This window comes from Rhinoraja longicauda, chromosome 6 (genome assembly GCF_053455715.1).
Source record: "Rhinoraja longicauda isolate Sanriku21f chromosome 6, sRhiLon1.1, whole genome shotgun sequence".
Taxonomy (NCBI): Eukaryota; Metazoa; Chordata; class Chondrichthyes; order Rajiformes; family Arhynchobatidae; genus Rhinoraja; species Rhinoraja longicauda.
In genome coordinates, this window is record NC_135958.1 from 71,082,875 (window position 1) to 71,101,191 (window position 18,317).

The 18,317-nt window shown below is 41.4% G+C and overlaps 1 protein-coding gene across 2 annotated transcripts in view; it reads left to right on the forward strand.

The window, feature by feature from the left end:
• The window catches only part of LOC144594588 (transcription factor MafG), a 50,778-nt gene that overhangs the window by 24,829 nt on the left and 7,632 nt on the right, over positions 1 to 18,317 (forward strand). For both annotated transcript variants that reach the window (XM_078401322.1, XM_078401321.1), the window contains one exon: positions 2,740 to 2,803. In XM_078401322.1, coding sequence (XP_078257448.1) covers positions 2,768 to 2,803 — 36 coding nt within the window. In that variant the 5' untranslated portion in view covers positions 2,740 to 2,767. The remainder of the gene's footprint in view (positions 1 to 2,739; positions 2,804 to 18,317) is intronic.

The following is an 18,317-nucleotide window of genomic DNA, read 5'->3' on the forward strand; positions in this document are numbered from 1 at the left end:
TTGTGTAAGTTCCATTAAGCTTGAATTAACTAGCACAATCACCTGAACACCAATGACGACCTTGTCTCTTACCTACTCTGTGGCCACCTTGACAAGCAAAGCTGCCACAAGTTAGAAGAAGGAGCAGACCATTGGGCCCTTCTAGTCTGATGCCCTGGTCAATCAGATCATGGTTGAACTGACCGCTATATTGCATCCGTACTCCCGTGTACCTTTTCACACTCTTGCTCATCAAGAATCTGCACCCAAAAAAACATCGACTTCCACTGGCTTTGCAAAAGGAACTTTGAAGACTTGCATCCTTCTATAAGGCACATAATCACTTCATGTCTATCTTATCTTCATGTCTTTTATCTTCAGAGAGTGAAGATACTTTTTTAATGGGAGAATCTGTATCTATAATGTTAAGAGCCTTCAGAGTGTTGTATGTTTCACTTGGTGTCGGGTCACATTACTGTTTGGATTAATTTAAAGATTTAACTTGTTAGTAAAGTGATATTTGATTTTTTGGCATTGAAGCTATTTTAAATTTAAGGGGGTTGATTTGGACTGAAATTCTTTGGGTTTTGGCAGGCAGCCAGGATCTTTACAGTGAAACTCATGGGAAGCATGTTTTCCACTTGCGAATTCTTGCCTTGCAATATTTTTTTCCTGGAAGGAAACCCTCTGGTAATTTGAGGTCTGCCTATGTTTCTTGTGTAAAGTCTTCTGGAGTGCAGTCATGCTGTTAAATGTGAAATCTCAGAGTTGGTGTGACTGAATCCCTGTTGTTCTACAGGATGTACTCCAGTATAATCTCCAGAAATCAGCCAACTAAGGTGTATTTGGATACCTGCAGCAGTCATCTTGCACCTTGATTATTTTTTATGTGAGGTTTCAAGAGACAAGCTGGCCTAGTACTAAAACAAGTGTTTAATGTCTAGGAGGTTAGTCTGAGCGAATGAGCCCTAGTGCTGGAGTAACTCAGCGGGTCGGGCAACATCTCTGGAGAACGTGGATAGGTGATGTTTCGGGTTGGAATCCTTCTTCAGGAAGAAGTGACCCTTTCTTTACCAAACTCATTGGGACCCTTCTGTTATTTAGTGATGCGCATAATCTAGACGAGAGAAAAAAAACGCTGGAAGAGCTTGTTTGGTCTGGCAGCATTTGTGGAGGCAAAGAGATGGTCGACATTTCAAAGTCGAGACTTGCTAGGAAAGCTAGACTATGCTTTAACTCCATGCCCTATTAATTCTATGGAATCTCAATTACTGCCATGCAGACGCTATTTAGCATAGGCAGAGATCACAATTGGAAAGTTTGCTGTTTTTTCCACCAGCACTGCATCAATTCTGCCTTTTCATACGAAGAATACTTGGATTCTAGTTTCAGTCTGATTTATTAATCAATAACTTATGTGCCTGGCAGCGTTCCTGAAAGTACAATGACATTTAAGTTGAGCTGATCCTAAATGAATCATTATTGTCAGAAAGATGAAAATGCTGCCGATTTTGGGATACAGGAAGCCTAAATCCAGCCATGTTGGGGAACGGCTTAAAGGTTTGATTTCTGGAGAGTATTTGATAAGACACAACAATGGTTTGCCCCTTGGATCCCTGGTGGTTTCTGTGGTGTAGTCCCCTTGTCAGCATTGTACTGAGAGTTGCTGAGTCATCATGAATTTAGCATTTTTAGCTTGGCCAGCATTTCAGTCTGTGATGATGAGGATTGTTCGACCAGGAAATTGCTGCTGCTTTTGGCCACTTGAGCGATTTGCACTGAACGGTATATTTGAGTTTTGTACATAATTCTTGGTGGCTGCTCTGTTTTTTGAAGTTCCCTTGGATATATTCCGACACCTCTTTAGAAACTCCTTTTGTTTCACTGTTTCTTCTGTCTGTAGGTAAGATGATGCCTTTCATTTCCCCTCTGATTGTCCTGGAGATGAGGAAAAAATCCCTGGGTAAAATCCAGGATAATTCTGAAGATTTTCCTTGCTATTGTTTCTAAGTGGATAACATCATTGGAATTGAACCTTGCACTTGAACTACGCTCACTACGGTAGTGTCAGCACAGCTTGTTCTACTTCTGAAAGTCACTTCAGTTGACTTCGAGCAATAACTACAGATGTACTGTGAAACCTTACTATTACCGAGCTGTTTATAATGGATTCCGGTTACAGCGGATGATCTCTCTTTAAGAACATAGGCTACTGGTTAGTTATTGAAATAATTAATAATATTATTATTGTGTAGGTTATTGAAATTGACAAGCCATTGAAATTGACAGGCTGTGATGTAAATGGGGGAAAGACCCTTGCTCCATTATAGCAGATTATCTGCAATACCGAACACCATTTCCCCCTCCTGCATGGTTTCATAACAAGGGTATAACATCGTGCTACCATCATCTAGATCAGTCTGAAGAAGGGTCTTGACCCATTCCTTCTCTCCAGAGATGCTGCCTGTCCCGCTGAGTTACTCCAGCATTTTGTGTCTATATTCCATTTAAACCAGCATCTGCAGTTCTTTCCTACACATTATTTTCAAACTCGTTCTTCCCCAGCTCTTATCCTGAAATCATTTTCATCTGGGCTATAACTTTATGGATCTGATACCCTCGGTAGGGTCCTTTGTCCAAATGATGCTTTACCTCATTTGAGTATGCACATTTGTGAATATTACATATTTGAATTTTCTGGCTGCTTATATATAAATAAATGAACGAAAATGAATAAACATTTATTTTATTTTCCCACAGGTTTGTGTGATTGAAAGTGCGCCGTGGTATGACGACTACTAACAAGGGAAACAAGGCCTTAAAGGTACAACTGTCTTTCCTTCAAATATTTTATACACAAGGTGCTAAATTCCAGTGGAATAATCCCTGAGACAGATCAAGACCATGTGTTAAAACCAATAGTCAACAATTCAGATTGGATTCAACAATCCTTGGAACCAGTTAATAAATGATAGAAACAAGGAACAGCAGATACTGGTTTTCACAAAGGGACATAAAGTGCTGGAGTAACTCAGCACGTCAGGCAGCATCTCTGGAGATCGTGGAATAGGTGAGGTTTTGGGTCAGCACCCTTCTTTAGAATCGGGTCTGGTGGAGAACAAAAGTAAAGTTAGTTCCATTGCCAGTCTGGGTGAGTCTGAAGTGGGGTCCTGACCCAAAACGTCACCTATCCATGTTCTCCAGAGATGCTGCCTGACACGCTGAGTTAGGCCTAACTTTCAGCATGTCCTAACTTTCAGCATGTTTGGTTTGCTAACCAGCATTTAACCAGCTTCTTCTACAGTATCAAATTTGTTGCTTCCCAGTGTCATATTGTGCTGCTATTTAGCTGGTTTACCTAAAGTCGTACAGCACGGAAAGAGGCCCTTCAGCCCAACTTGTCCATGCCGACCAAGGTGTCCCGTCAACGTCAGTCTTATTTGCCACATCTCTTTAAACATTTCCTAACTGTGGAAAGTGTCTGTCACCTCATCAGTCTGAAGAAGGGTCTCGACCCAAAACGTCACCCATTCCTTCTCTCCTGAGATGCTGCCTAACCCGCTGATACTCCAGCATTTTATGATACCTTCACATGCTATTAATTCTTGTCCAATTGTTTTTTAAATGCTTTTATAGTACCTACCTCAACTGGCAGCTCGTTCCATATACTCACTGCCATCTGTGTGAAAAGGTATCCCTCATTAAATTTTTCCACTCTCACCTTAAACCTATGACCTCTGGTTCTTGATTTCCCCTATGCTGGGTAAAAGACTGCACATTCACCCTGTCTATTGCCCTCATGATTTTAGGCACCTCAACAAGATCAGGGCAGCCCCTTGTGTTCCACGGAATAAAGTCGTGGCCTGTCCAACCTTTCCCTACAGGTCACGCCCACAGGTCCCGGCCACATCCTTCACTTTTAAAATTCTCTTCCTTCCAAAGTGGTTCTGACTGCCTTGCCCTTCTCTATTCTTTGTACCCTCATTCAACCCTGCAACTCTTGAGATATGTGCATTGTACTAAATTTGGCCCCTTGCTCATTCTGAAATTTAATTGCTTCACTATGACAACAATGACTTTTATTGCTCTGTCAAGGCCCTAAGCTCAATCTCTCCTCAATCTCTATGTCTAGTTTAGTTAGTTTAAAGTTACAGAACGGAAACAGGCCCTTCGGCCCACCGAGTTCATGCCGACCAGCGATCATCCTGTACACCAGCACTATCCTACACACTAGGGCCAATTTTCAATTTTTACCGATGCCAATTAATCTACACAGCTGTATGTCTTTGGAGTGTGGGAGGAAACCGGAGTACCCGGCGAAAACCCATAAGGTCACTGGGAAAACGTACAAACTTCATACAGACATCACACGTAATCAGGATTGAACATGGGTTTGTGACTGTAAGGCTGCAACTCTACCCCTGCGCCACTGTGCTGCCCTATTTTGCTTCTCTAGGCCATGTAACGGCTACATTCCTAAGAAACCTTGTGTGGAAAGAAAAGTGTGATTAAAGACCATTGTGTCAATGGTGGAAAGGGATTTGAAAGCGAGAGAATTTCAGATTTGCAATAAGAACATTTTATTTTTCCTGCAGGATTTACAAAAATAAGGGTCTTTTCAAGACCAATGAGTACATTGTTACTGTTTTTAAGGTAAAAGTGCTAAAGATTGCATGTTGCAGAGTAACGTTGCATATGTGTCAAGAGAAGCAATTGCCTGTTAATTTCAATCTCCAATCGTGATTGAAGTCGCAGCTCTGCCTGTGGCACAATGGTGTTTGATTACTACAGGGAGGTCAAATGGCTGCAGTCTTTTTGCCCCCTATGCTGTTTGTATCCAAGACAGCTTTTTTTCTGCTTGTCATCTTCCAAAGTTACTTTTCAGTGGAAATCAAATTTTGCCTGCATAATGCAAATAGTGTTCCCTCATTCATCACTCGCATTTATATTGATTACAATAACGTTTAAAAGTCATTTGGACAATTACGTGGATGGGAAAGATTTAGAGTGATATGGGCCAGGCGTGGGCAAATGAAACTAGCTTGGTCGGCATGGATGAGTTGGACGGAAGGGCTTGTTTTGTGCCTTATGACTCTGACTCTATAATCCAACTCGTGTTATGGAAATATATGCTATAGCAAAACTACCTCTATGACTAAAGTTGTTAGTTGGGGGTTTGATGCCTGTAAAATAATATCATATGAATGTTGACTATATCTGTGTGATCTTCCATCTGTTATTTTGGTGGAAAGATTCCAAATAGATCAAATGACGCCTGCTTTAAGTATCAGTCAAAGGAACTCCATATATAGCTCAAAGATCTGTCTGCTAATCTCACCGATAGTTTCCACTTTTTCTTTAGAAAGTGTATTTGGTGGAACATTGGTCGGTTTGATCCTAAAGTGAAACTTCGCAGCATTTTTTGAAAATTACTCATCATTACTGTTTTTATGAACTGTTACAATTCCTCATTTTCTTTATTAGGAGCCGATGGACTGAGCTGAGTAATAGGCAGAAAATGTTTTTTGTGGCGTCATCTGGAGGAAGTTGATTCAATATCGGAATGCTTCTGCAGAAACCCAGGATGGGTTGTGTGATTAAAATCAGAGCCTGGGTTTTGTGTAGACGGATCTCCATTGTATTGCTGGCTAACACGCCCAATACAAAGTTTATTGATGGTGTTTTACTAGTGGGAACTTGTGTCTTGAGGGGAATATTTTAAACTTGTAGTCGCCATCTGGAGTCTGTAGAAGGGATCTGACCCGAAACGACACCCCATCCTTTTTCTCCAGAGATGCTGCCTGACCCTCTGAGTTAGTTTAGTTTAGAGATACAGCGCAGAAAACAGGCCCTTTAACCCACCAGGTCCTCACCAACCAGCGACCCCCGCACACTAACACTATCCTACACACACTAGGGACCATTTTACATTTATACCAAGCCAATTAACCTACAAATCTGTACGTCTTTGGAGTATGGGAGGAAACCGAATATCTCGGAGAAAACCCACGCAGGTCGCGGGGAGAACGTACAAACTCCGTACAGACGGCGCCCGTAGTGGGGATCAACCCGGGTCTCTACCGCTACCACCCTTGCCGCCCCTCCAGCACTTGGTGTCTATCTTCGGTATAAACCAGCACCTGCTGTTCCTTTCTACACAATCCTCACCTTTTGTTGTTCAAAACTATGTGAATCCTGTGCAGGGGGCGAGATTGGTTTATTTTGGTATCATGTTTGGCACAGACATTGTGGAACTAAGAGCCTGTTCCTGTTCTACGTTTACCCAAGTACAATCTATGAAAACCAGCAATCGCTCCTGAATCTTGACAGTCCTTCCATCACTTCAAGTGGAGTCACTTCAACTCGAGTCCCAATCTTGGCATATCACGAATCAACTTAATTGTCAACAAATTTAATTTGGTTTAACCATTCAATATCCTAAAAGGTAGTGAAGTTGACTTAGTAGAATTAATGTTGTTGCAGGTTTTGCAGTCGCACAACAATCTTGAAATTGGTGGGTGAATTTTTTGCCATGGATGATATAAATATTAAATATAAAATGTATAAATATCCAAAAGAAGTGTGGGCTTGTAGGTTAATTGGCCTCTGTAAACTGCCCCTCTGTAAATCACACAGATATACTCAGCATTCATATTGTACTACAAGCATCAAACCTCCTCAGCCTACTTTAGTCATAGAGGTAGTTCTGCTATAATGCATGTTTCTGTTGCACAATTGTATATATGTCAGGAAGTTATACATTTGTTGAAATTGGATGGGAAAGTGAGATAACATAGAACTAGTGTGAATGGGTGATCAATGGTTGATGTGGACTTGTGGGCCGAAGGTCCTGTTTCCATGCGGTATCTTTCAATCAATCGAAAAAACGTGGAGTGCTCTTTTGGAGAGGACCTGAATAGGGCGTTTATTTTGGAAGACCAAGGCGATTGGATTATTGCAGAGAGAGACAAGATGTGGTAGAGATGTGTGTCGGTCTACAAACTGTTCCCACCAACTGCACTTCAACAGGAAGATATCGAGTCTATTTTTCCAACTGTCAGACTTGGTGACCTTTAAAGGACAGGTCATCTTGAACAGACATCTGCTGAGAAATTGGTTGGGTTATGTTCCTTATTTTTAATCTCGAAAGCAAATGAAAGCTTCGATATGATCATGGCAATTTCTTGGTGGTTTTGTGTCATTCCGTGACTTTGACCAATACTTCGTTGCACGATTTCTCCTTGTGCTTCTGGTGCAGTTTCTTTGTCAGGATGTAAAGTGTGGCATAATTGCCTTTTAGTGGAGCGTTGACAGGGGAGCTTAGAAGAAGTTGTAAAGGGGACACAAGGAACTGCAGATACTGGCTTACAAAAAAAACACAAAGTGCTGGAACAACTGCAGGTCAGGCAGCATCCCTGGAGAACATAGTAAGTGATGTTTCTGGTCGGCACCCATCTTAGACAATAGACAATAGGTGCAGGAGTAGGCCATTCGGCCCTTCGAGCCAGCACCACCATTCAATGTGATCATGGCTGATCATTCTCAATCAGTACCCCGTTCCTGCCTTTTCCCCATACGCCCTGACTCCGCTATCCTTAAGAGCTCTATCTTGATTGTGGTGGGAGAGAGAATGCTAAAAGAGAGATGGGGGCAGGACGAAGCCTGGCAAGTAATAGGTGGATACAGGTGAAGGTGGGGGGTGGGGATGGGATTGATAGACAGGTTAGACAAAGATCAGATGAAAAGACAACAAGTGCGAGACAAGGATAGAAGAGGTGAGAATTGCGAAGCCAGAGGAAGGAATATAGAGGGAAGGGGAGAAATGGGTGTGAAACCAGGTGGGCCAAAGGGAAGAGAGGTGGGGGAATGGGAATGCTCACTATCATGAGGAAGGCTAAATGGATTGGATTTGTTTTTGGTGGTGGAGAGGAGGTAAAAAGAGGACTAAAGTATTTTGATACTCAAAGGGACGCACATAGGACGAGTCTGGCATCCTTGGAACTTCCCTCGAACCAACACGGCTCCAATCCCGGAACCACTCTTCCAAATGGATGCACCAGAATTGCTCGGCCTTCTCTCTGCAGCTGAACAAAATCTTTGAGGGTCTTCGTGTACAGTGCACCAATCATTACAAATGTCAATGGTGCAAGGGCAATAGGACCGGGACATTTAGTCCTTCAGGTCATCTCTGCCACTTACTGTGTGGTGACTCATCTGTTACCTTATTCCACGTATCTACCTTTCCACTATTATGGGGTTAACAAAAATGTGTCCATCATGTTGGCAATTGACAACTGGTCCAGCAAGTTGTCTGGAAGAATCGTACAAAGTTAAATTCTTCCTCAGTGTAGAAGTAGAGACTCTCCCCGGCTTGGGCAATTGGCTACTTGCGTAAACTCAAGTTACATAAACTTACATAACTCACTCTGGACTCAGTCCTTAGTGCAATCAAGGCAGTTTGTAATTTCCACAACACTATACAATGACAAGTTTACACTGGAAACAAGATAGCAATGATGGCAATGCTTGTTTCCGATGTAAACGTGAGTGTCATACAGTATTGTGACTGTCTACTCTATTTATGCCTCTCATAATTTTATACACTTCCATCAAGTCTCCCCTCAACCTCTAACATTCTGGAGAAAACGATCCATCCAACCTCTCACTCCAGCTGAAACCCTGTAATCCTGACAGCATTCTGGTAAACCTCCTCTGCACCTTTTCCAGAATCCTCCACATCTTTCCTGTAATGCAGCAACCAGAACTGCTTGCGATGCTCCAAATGCAACCGAACTAAAGTCCTATAGACACAAAATGCTGGAGTAACTCAGCAGGACTGCATCATGACTTTCTTTCTCTTGTATTCCATGCCACTAGTAATGAAGTCAAGCATACCATAGGCCTTCTTTACCACTCTATCTACTTGTGTTGCCACCTTCAGTGAGCTATGAACATGGATTCCAAGATCCCTCTGCTCATCAATGCTGGTAAGGGTCTTTGCCAGCAAGCTCTCGGTGGAACGCTTGTAAGGATTCATGCCATTTTTCAGCCACATTGCTTTATTGTAAATGTGCATCCTCACTTCTGATAGTTCTCAGAAACTCCAGATGGCAGTCTTGTTTACCACTTGCCATCGAACCAATCATCTTGGTTCCATTACGCACACGGCTTCTCAAGGCTATAATTTAATTTGTGTTTTCACAACATTTGGTCAAACAGTATGAATTAGTGTAGGAAGGAAGTGTAGATGCTGGTTTAAACCGAAGATCGACACAAAAAGCTGGAGTAACTCAGCGAGTCAAGCAGCATCTCTGGAGAAAAGGAATGGGTGACGTTTCGGGTCGAGAAACATAACATGATGTAATTAGTAAGTCCCCTACTTCGGCAGAAAAATAAATGACTCAGACAAAATAACTGTGCACTGACAATTAAACTAAAAACCATTCTGGGGTTTAATGACTTAACTATTTCATTCTCTCTAGCCATGGTACGCAACTAAAGCTGCTTATGCCAATAGGAAACTATTCTTGATTGTGCAAGATTAAATCAAATCTTGCTCTGTTTGTTTACTTTTTACTCCATTTACGAGGATCTGGGTAGCACCAGTAAAGCCAACAGTCATAGCCAAGAGTTAACTGCCCTTGAGATGGAAATATTGAGCCAAAGTTTAGAATTGTGCATTCCTCGGATGAAAATACTTCTGTACTGCTCTTGTTTGAGTAAAGTTGAGTAAAACAGGGTGGTGGTGATGATTAAGGAACATAGCACCAGAGACCCACGTTCGATCCTGGCTATGGGTGCTGTCGGTACTGAGTTTGTACGTTCTCCCTGTGATCACGTGGGTTTTCTCCGGGTGCTCCGGTTTCCTGCCACACTCCAAAGGCGTTTAGGTTTGTAGGTCAATTAGCTTCAGTAAAATTGTAAAGTGTCCCTGTGTGTAGGATAGTGCTAGTGTACGGGGATCGCTGGTCGGCATGGACTTGGGCCGATGGGCCTGTTTCCACGCTGATCTCTAAAGTCTAGAGAACAACAAAAGATGTTTCAAGTAGAGATGATGTGTGACTTGAGGAGCCTACATTTGTTGCTGTTAGCATCAGGTTGTTGCCATTGGTTGTCTTTTATAGAGGTAATGAGTTAGTGATGTATTTTTGGACCAACCTAGGCAAATAACTGCAGCTCATTTTACAGATGATGTCCACTGCAGACACCATGCACTAGTAGTAAAGGGAATGATTAGTTAGGGTGGTGAGTGGGTCAGAAATCAAGTCTTGGATTGTGTTGAGCTTGTGTTGGTTAGAAAATCCACCCATCCAGGCAAGTGAAGAGTACTTTGTCAGACTCCTAACTTGTGCCTTGTAATAATGGAAAGACTGTGGGTTGTTGGTCTCCAACCTGTTCTAATATCACTGTATTTAAGTGGTTATTCCATTGAATTTCTGGTCGTCCCCACACAGTCAACTCAGTTGTTGGTCGTGCTTCCAAGCCACTTCTGGCGGTTGGTCTTGAAGTCCCCAGCCAGATGCTTTCAGAGGTCTTTCCAAGTGTTCCTTAGCTAAGAGGAGTGCTGATCCAACAGCTGATGGAGGAAGGTCACTGGTAAATAGGAAGAGTTTCATGCCCAAGTGTGATCTGGAGTTGATGTTGAGGTACCAGGAATATAGATCCACCGTTTGACCATCTCTGGTGGATCCTCCTGGACATATTGGGGCATTATGATGGAGGAACCTACCACGTTATTTGCAACATGTGCATTCAAGGGGCGGCACTATGCCGCAGCGATAGACTTGCTGCCATACAGCGCCAGAGATCCAGGTTCGATCCTGACTGCGGGTGCTGTCTGTACGGAGTTTGTACGTTCTTCCTGTAACCGCTTGGATTTTCTCCGAGTGCTCTGGTTTCCTCCCACTTTCCAGACTTGCAGGTTTGTAGGTAAATGGGTTCTGTAAATTGTCCCTAATGTGTAGGATAGAACTAGTGTACGGGTGATCGCTGGTCAGTGCGGTGTTGGTGGGCCGAAGGGCCTGTTCCCACACTGTATCTGTAAAATTAAAACTAAATATAACTAAACGTCTAAGAGTTTAATTGTATGTTCAGCTGTTGCTTGTTTAATTTGTAGGACAGCTTTCCCAATTGGGACACCTGTCAGTAGAAGATTACAAAGAGGCATTTATTTCACTAAATATTTCACTGTCGCTCTCTGTGCATGTGATACTGAGAGTTACTCTGCCTGGTGTGGAGTTGGTGGGTGGGTTAATGCTGTAAGCTTTTGGGTACTGCAGAGTGGCTTTCGAGGCTACATAAAAGGACGGACGTGTCAACCTCAATACTGACGTCTAAAGTTGCATGTCAGAATGGCAGATTTGCATGCTGCATAGATTGAGAGATACATAGGTTCATGTTCATACGTTCCAGGAGCAGAATTAAGCCATTCGGTCCATCGAGTCTACTCCGCCATTCAATCGTGGCTGATCTATCTTTCCCCTCTCAACCCCATTCTCCTGCCATCTCTCCATAACCCCTGACACCCGTTCTAATCAAGAATCTATCAATCTCTGCCATAGAAAATATCTATTGACTTGGCCTCCACAGCTGTCTATGGCAATGAATTCCACAATTCACCACTCTCTGACAAAATAAATTCCTCCTCATCTCCTTACTAACGATATGTGCTTTTATTCTGTGGCTATGGCCTCTGGTCGTAGACTCTCCTGTAAGAGGAAACATCCTCTACATTCGCTGTATGTTGAGTAAGATAGATTACATTGGACTCAAGAAGGACACTAAAGAGCTACTGTGGAACAAAGTGGTTCTGGACCATGTTCTTGGATATCAAAAATAATTGAAACAGCAAATGGAGAGGCCATTGGAATACAAAATTAAGCGGTTATGTTTATTTGGCACATTCCGTGGTTAAATATTCTGTGAAGCACCGCATTCAACTTTGACTATCAAACTTCGGGAAAAATTAGCGAGTATTAGAGGTATTGGTATTAGAGGTATTGTCACATGCACTAAGATGTAGTGAAATATTTTGTTTTGCAAAATATCCAGGCAAATCATACTATACCATACCATACAACTTCTACAGATACGCCCTAGAAAGCATTTTATCGGGATGCATCACAGCATGGTTTGGGAACAGCTCCATCCAAGACAGCAAGAAATCACAGAGAATTGTGGACGCAGCCCAGACCATCACACAAACCGGCCTCCCTTCCACTGACTTCATTTATACTTCATGCTGCCTCGGCAAGGCCCACCAGCACAATCAAGGACCAGTCTCACTCCGATCACACCCTCTTCTCCCCTCTCCCATCAGGCAAGTGTGAAAACACATACCTCCAGATTCAGGGACAGTTTTTTCCCACCTGAACCATCCCATCAAATCAATATTCATTAAATTGTGTAGAGAATTCCAGAGCAAATCACAAACTGCTGGAGTAACGCAGGGGGTCAGGCAGCATTCTGGAGGACATGGATCAGACTAATGAAGGGTCCTAACCCACAATGCAACCTATCCATGTCCTCGAGAGATGCTGCCTGACCTGCTGAGTTACACCAGCATTTTATGTTTTGCTCAAGTTTCCAGCATCAGCAGTTCCTTTTTACTCTGGAGAATTACGAAGATGGTTTTGCATATTAATTTGTTATACACTCCAAAACCATGTTTGATGTAGCTGCCTATCGCTTTTTGCTGACCAATGAAAGTCTTCAGAATAGTTTTTGCGGTAAATGCTTACTGTGTTATTTTCTGCATGAATCGAATAGAGCATGTTTCAGGAACGACAATCTCCATTTAGTGATTGGGCTTAAAATAAGACATTTATCCTTGACAGCCAAATTTCATATCTTTGGCTGTCTTCCCCAGGAGGGATGGGGAGGGTTGATTTTTGTCACGTTGACCAAGGTCCAGTGAAAAGTTATTTTGTTGCGTGCTATCCAATCAGCGAAAAGACTATAAATTATTACAATCAAGCTGTTCACACGTGTACAGATGCAGGATAAGGGTACAACGTTCAATGCAAAATAAATCCACGATAATCCAATTTATTTTGGGGGTAATAGGAGTAAGAAGTGCTCAAATGCAATGATAAACATTGGTTTTATTGTACAACCAAAACAGTAGTTGCTATTGCTGTTCTCAGAGGGTTTTTAAGTGATCCGTAGTTGTCTAAGTGTGAGTGTAGCAGTTCTTGTAGGTAAGAGTAAGGTGAGACCTTTCATAATTTTAAGCTTTAACAAACATTTAACTGTTCTTAAAAAAACAAAACAGCAACTTCTCTAATGCACAGTTAGCCAGACCTTTTAATTGGTTAAAATACTGGTACAAGTATTCCTCAACTTTTATGTATTTTTGATTTATGAAACTTTGCAAATAAACACCATTAACTTCTGCAGGTTGTGCTTTTCACTTTGCGATAATGAAAATTGTACCAAACTCACCAATAATGCAGCAAAGTGGCACAGCGGTAGAGTTGCTGCCCTTCAGCGCCAGAGACCCGGGTTCGATCCTGACTGCGGGCGCTGTCAGTACAAGAGTTTATACGTTCTCCCACACGTGACCTGCGTGGGTTTTCTCCGGGTGCTCCGGTTTCCTCCCACACTCCAAAGACATACGGGCTTATAGGTTAATTGGCTTTGGTAAAATTGTAACTTGTCCCTAGTGTGTAGGATAGTGCTAGTGCACGGTGTGATGCTGGTCAGCAGGCTGAAGGGCCTGTTTCCGCGCTGTATCTTCAAGCTAAACGAAACCTCCTCTCATGATGTTTTGACTTTGCAGTGCTTTTGTTTTACTTATCAGGATTCTTAAGAATTTCTTCTGTGCATCCATTAGAGATGGCTACAACACAGCCCGGCAATGCCAAATATTGCACCTCATCTGAGAAATCGCAGCACGTTACAGCTTTTAACACAAGACCTTTTGAAAAGATGAGTCCCTGGTGGACATCAATTTTTTTTTCCATTAAATCTTGCAGGGTCAAGAGTGTAAACAAACATTAAAGTGGCCAAATTAAAAGTCGATGCACAAGATTTTATACGAGAAGTGCATTGCATATCAGGGAGGCCAGAGATGTTGGAATGGAGAGGCGGAAGAAAGAGTTAAACGTGTGTGTTTGGAAGATTGGAATCAAAGGCATGTGTCCCTGAATTTGACCTGGATCCAGGAAAAAATAAGATCTTTTAAGGCAGCTCTGGAAAGAATGTGAGGGGCTAGTGGGTCTTCTGAAAGTGCTGATGTGGCTGGTTTGAACATTTTTTCACGGGATTCCAAAATTTATTTAGTGGGCGAGGCAGCAAGTACAGATATAATGACAGCAGAAAAATTTCCAGGGGAGCTGGAACAGATCCTTATGGAAGGTGGTTTGCTCCCAAATAAATATTAAAGGTGAATCAGATGGGGGGGGGGGGGAGGGGTTCTTCAGTAGAGGAAGCCCGTTGATTTTAAGGGATTGTAAAATTACTGGGGAGTTTAGTGGCAGCCCAAGATCACACTACTCTTTTCCTTGGATGGAATGTATGCTTATTTAGTTTGGAATATGGGAGGAGACAGGAATAGTATTATGTATATCTCCAGACAGTGTGAAGCGAGATGTTTAACAATGAAAATATTTTCTCGGTTATTAATGTAAATGGTGGCATGTTGACAAATTGGTTCATCTTTTAGTTGACAATGTTTAGAAAATAACCTTTTTTTTTTTTGTTCGATGCCATATCTTGGTACAATGATAGAGTGATACAGCATGAAACAGGCCATTCCGCCCAACATTCCCATGCCGACCAACATGTCCCATCTACACTAGTCCACCTGCCTGCTTTTGGCCCATATCCCTCTAAACCTATCCAATCCATGCAGCTGTCTAAATGTTTCTTAAATGTTGCGATAGTACCTGCAAATGTCCTGGGAATTTGGCAAGTCCACACTTGGACGACTGCATACAACTTTGTTTTCATTTATTTTTTAAAAAGGGCTGTATTTGTATTGGAGGCATTTCAAAGAAGGCTAATTAGGTTGACTCCTTGGGTAAAGAATTTGATTTGTTAGGAGATATTTAGCATACTGTGCTCATTCATTGTTTGTACTTGCGTGAGTTTGTAAGAATGAGAGGTTATCTTATTCTGAGAGACTTGATAAAATGGATACTGAGTGAATGGTTCACTTGTAGTAATCTAGCACAAGGAGGCATGGCTTCAGGACAGGAGATCGTGCATCTGAGATGCATATGAGAACTTTTTTTTCCCCTCTGACGGTGATGAACCTTTTAGAATTTTATGTTCCTGGGAGCCGTGAAGACTGAATCGTTGAATACGTGCAACAATGAGATAGACTAATTCTCAATATATAGGGAAACGAGGGTGAATGGGGGGAAAAGGCAGGGAAGTTTCGCTGACATCCAAATCAGATGAGGTGTTATCTCATTGAATGGCAGTTCAGGCTTGAAGATTTTTTGTGGGTTTTTTGTCTGACTATTCCACATCTGCCTGGAAGCATCATCCTAAGATACTTCTTTAATAGAGCAAACAAAGTTAGTTGAATTGTTTTGTTTTGGGGCAGATCTTCCTCTAATTTCTCATAAAGTAACTAATAAATGGTTAATGAAACAGAAAATATGTGTTTTTGTGTTTATGTTTATTGATATAATTTCTGAATTTGGTGCCTGCTGTGTTGATAATGCATTGAGATTTTTAATGACCTTTTTATCTTCAAATTTGTTTTTTCTGTTTTATCAAATTACTCATCTTGGTAAGCAAATTAATTATTGCTGTCTGTTTTGATGAATCTGATAAAATTCTAGACTGTGTTATCTGATAGTCATCCCAACTTGTTTTTCTTCTGCCATTTCAATGGCTTTATCTAAAATCCAAATTTTCGAAGTTCATTCCTTCTATCACACCTGCGCCAACATACAAAGAGCTAAATAATTGGGCCTAACCATTGTCTGTGTATGTGAAACCATACACATATGGAACTTTTGCATGCTGCTGTTACAGATTTTGCCCGGTAAAGCCGCTGCCTTGCCGCGCCAGAGACCTGGGTTCATTCCTGACCTTGGGTCCTGTCTGTGTGGAGCATGCACATTCTCCCTTTGACCACGCGAGTTTTCTCCAAATGCTCTGTTTTCCTCCCACACCCCAAAGGTGCAGGTTTGTAGGTCAATTGTCCTCTGGAAATTGGCCCCTTCTGTAGGGAATGGATGCAAAGGTGGGTTGGCATAGAACTAGTGTGAACAGTTGAACGATCAATCAATCAAGTTTATTTATAAAGCACATTTAAAAATAACCCACGTTGACCAAAGTGCTGTACATCAGAGTAGGTACTAAAAACACAATAAGAAACAGACATCACAGCACACAGGCACAAAAAAACAGTTCAGCACAAAACAAAAATCAGCCCCATCAGAAGGCTTCAAACGCTAAAGGATAGAAGTATGTTTTGAGCCTGACTTAAAAGAGCCGATGGAGGGGGCAGATCTGATAGGGAGGGGGATGCTGTTCCACAGTCTGGGAGCTGCAACCGCAAAAGCGCGGTCAGAAATTATATCAATAAACATAAACACAAAAACACATTTGCTGTTTCATTACCCATTTATTAGTTTCTTTATGAGAAATTAGAGGAAGATCTGCCCCAAAACAATTCAACTAACGGCGTCGACTCAGTGGGCCGAAGGGCCTGTTTCCATGATGTGTTCAATCACTCATTTTCAATCAATCACAAGTCTCTATGGGTTTTTTTATCTCCAGTTTATGTCCTTTTGTTTATTAACTTATTAAGCTCATTAAAATATATATATATATATATATATCAAGCTGCTGATTCTGAAAATGTGACGTAAAAACAGAAAATGATAAAAACTCTCTGCAGCTCAGGAACATCTGTAGAAAATGAACCTGAAAAATAATCTTGGATTGAAAACATTAACTCTCCTTTCCATCATAGAAACAATATATTGGGTTTCTTGGTAAAACATTTAGTTTGTGTTCTTGCTAACATGTGGATAGTCTATTATTGAATATGGAGTTAGTTATTGTCCTATAGCATAAGTGTGTATAGGCAGTCTAGATACTATGGCATTGGGTTGGTTTTCTTGGTTGAGCGCTTATCCTGTTGTTATAGCACGTACATTTAACAGTAACTAGACCAAGTGAACCCGTTGGGCCCAAACCTCTCCTGCATTGGTGCAGCACCCTCTCCTCCCCCCTCCCCCTACTCCCCTCCACCCCCTCCCTCCTGAATCAGTAAAATGTAATCAGGTGGACAGTGAAACTAGTTGAACTAGGATGGGGGAGGGATGGAGAGTGAGAGAGAGAATGCAAGGGTTACTTGAAGTTAGAGGTCAATATACCACTGGGTTGTAAGCAGCGCAAGTGAAATATGAGGTGCTGTTCCTCCAATTTGCATTGGACGTTTGAGTGTTTAGTTTACTGGTGTTCAGTTCACACTAGTTAGTAGTTGATTAACACTAGTTAGTGTTTAAATAATTTCTACTTTAGTTTTTTTTCCCAAACAAATACTACAAATATTGCAGCCAGCACTTAAAATTGCCTTAAATCTCCTGGTTTTAATTGTGTAGATATTCCAACTTCTCAGGCAATCGCAGGTGGTCATTTCTGATGTACATGAGCAGCATTTGTTCTTAAATAGCATTGCTACCTCAAAATTTGATTCTGGGAGTTGATCAAAACCAGGCTTTGTCATTCTCGGATTATGATGCCAAATATTCACTTTTAAAATTTAAAACCCACTGGAGTTTCTCCAGTCACATTGATATGCAATTATTAAATGTCAAAAAATTATAATGAATCGTTTCACTGCATTTACATTTAAATAGGCGAATAGTTGTTTGCAAATTTGATGACGTAAACTTGACATTGAAGTAATGAAGCAGAACATGACCAATTACAAATGAGTGAAATGTAAGTTAAATGAGACATTGTTTTAGATATAAATGCGTCCCAATTTTTCCCCCCAAAGTTAAAATTTGTAAATATAAAACATCCATTTACCTTCAAGTACAAATCTGCTTTTCCACACTAGTGTGTAACCAATAAAATAAAGCAGTGTTTGTCAAAATGGAAATATTATGAACTTTTAAAATGTATTAGTATATATAACATTTTTAATAAAATGAGAAGTACTAGATTCATCCTTGCAATCCTTTTGTATTTTTCTGGATTCTCATTTACAATGTTTGGCTCAAAGGTTTTCTCCTAACTTATTGCTGATATATTTTCGAGCGAAGATGTTGATTTTTCAAATTTACAAGTAACATCTGCTGCCTCAGCCTTGAATATTAATACATTTCTCCCACCTTCCTGCATTTGGCCCATGTCCCTCTAAG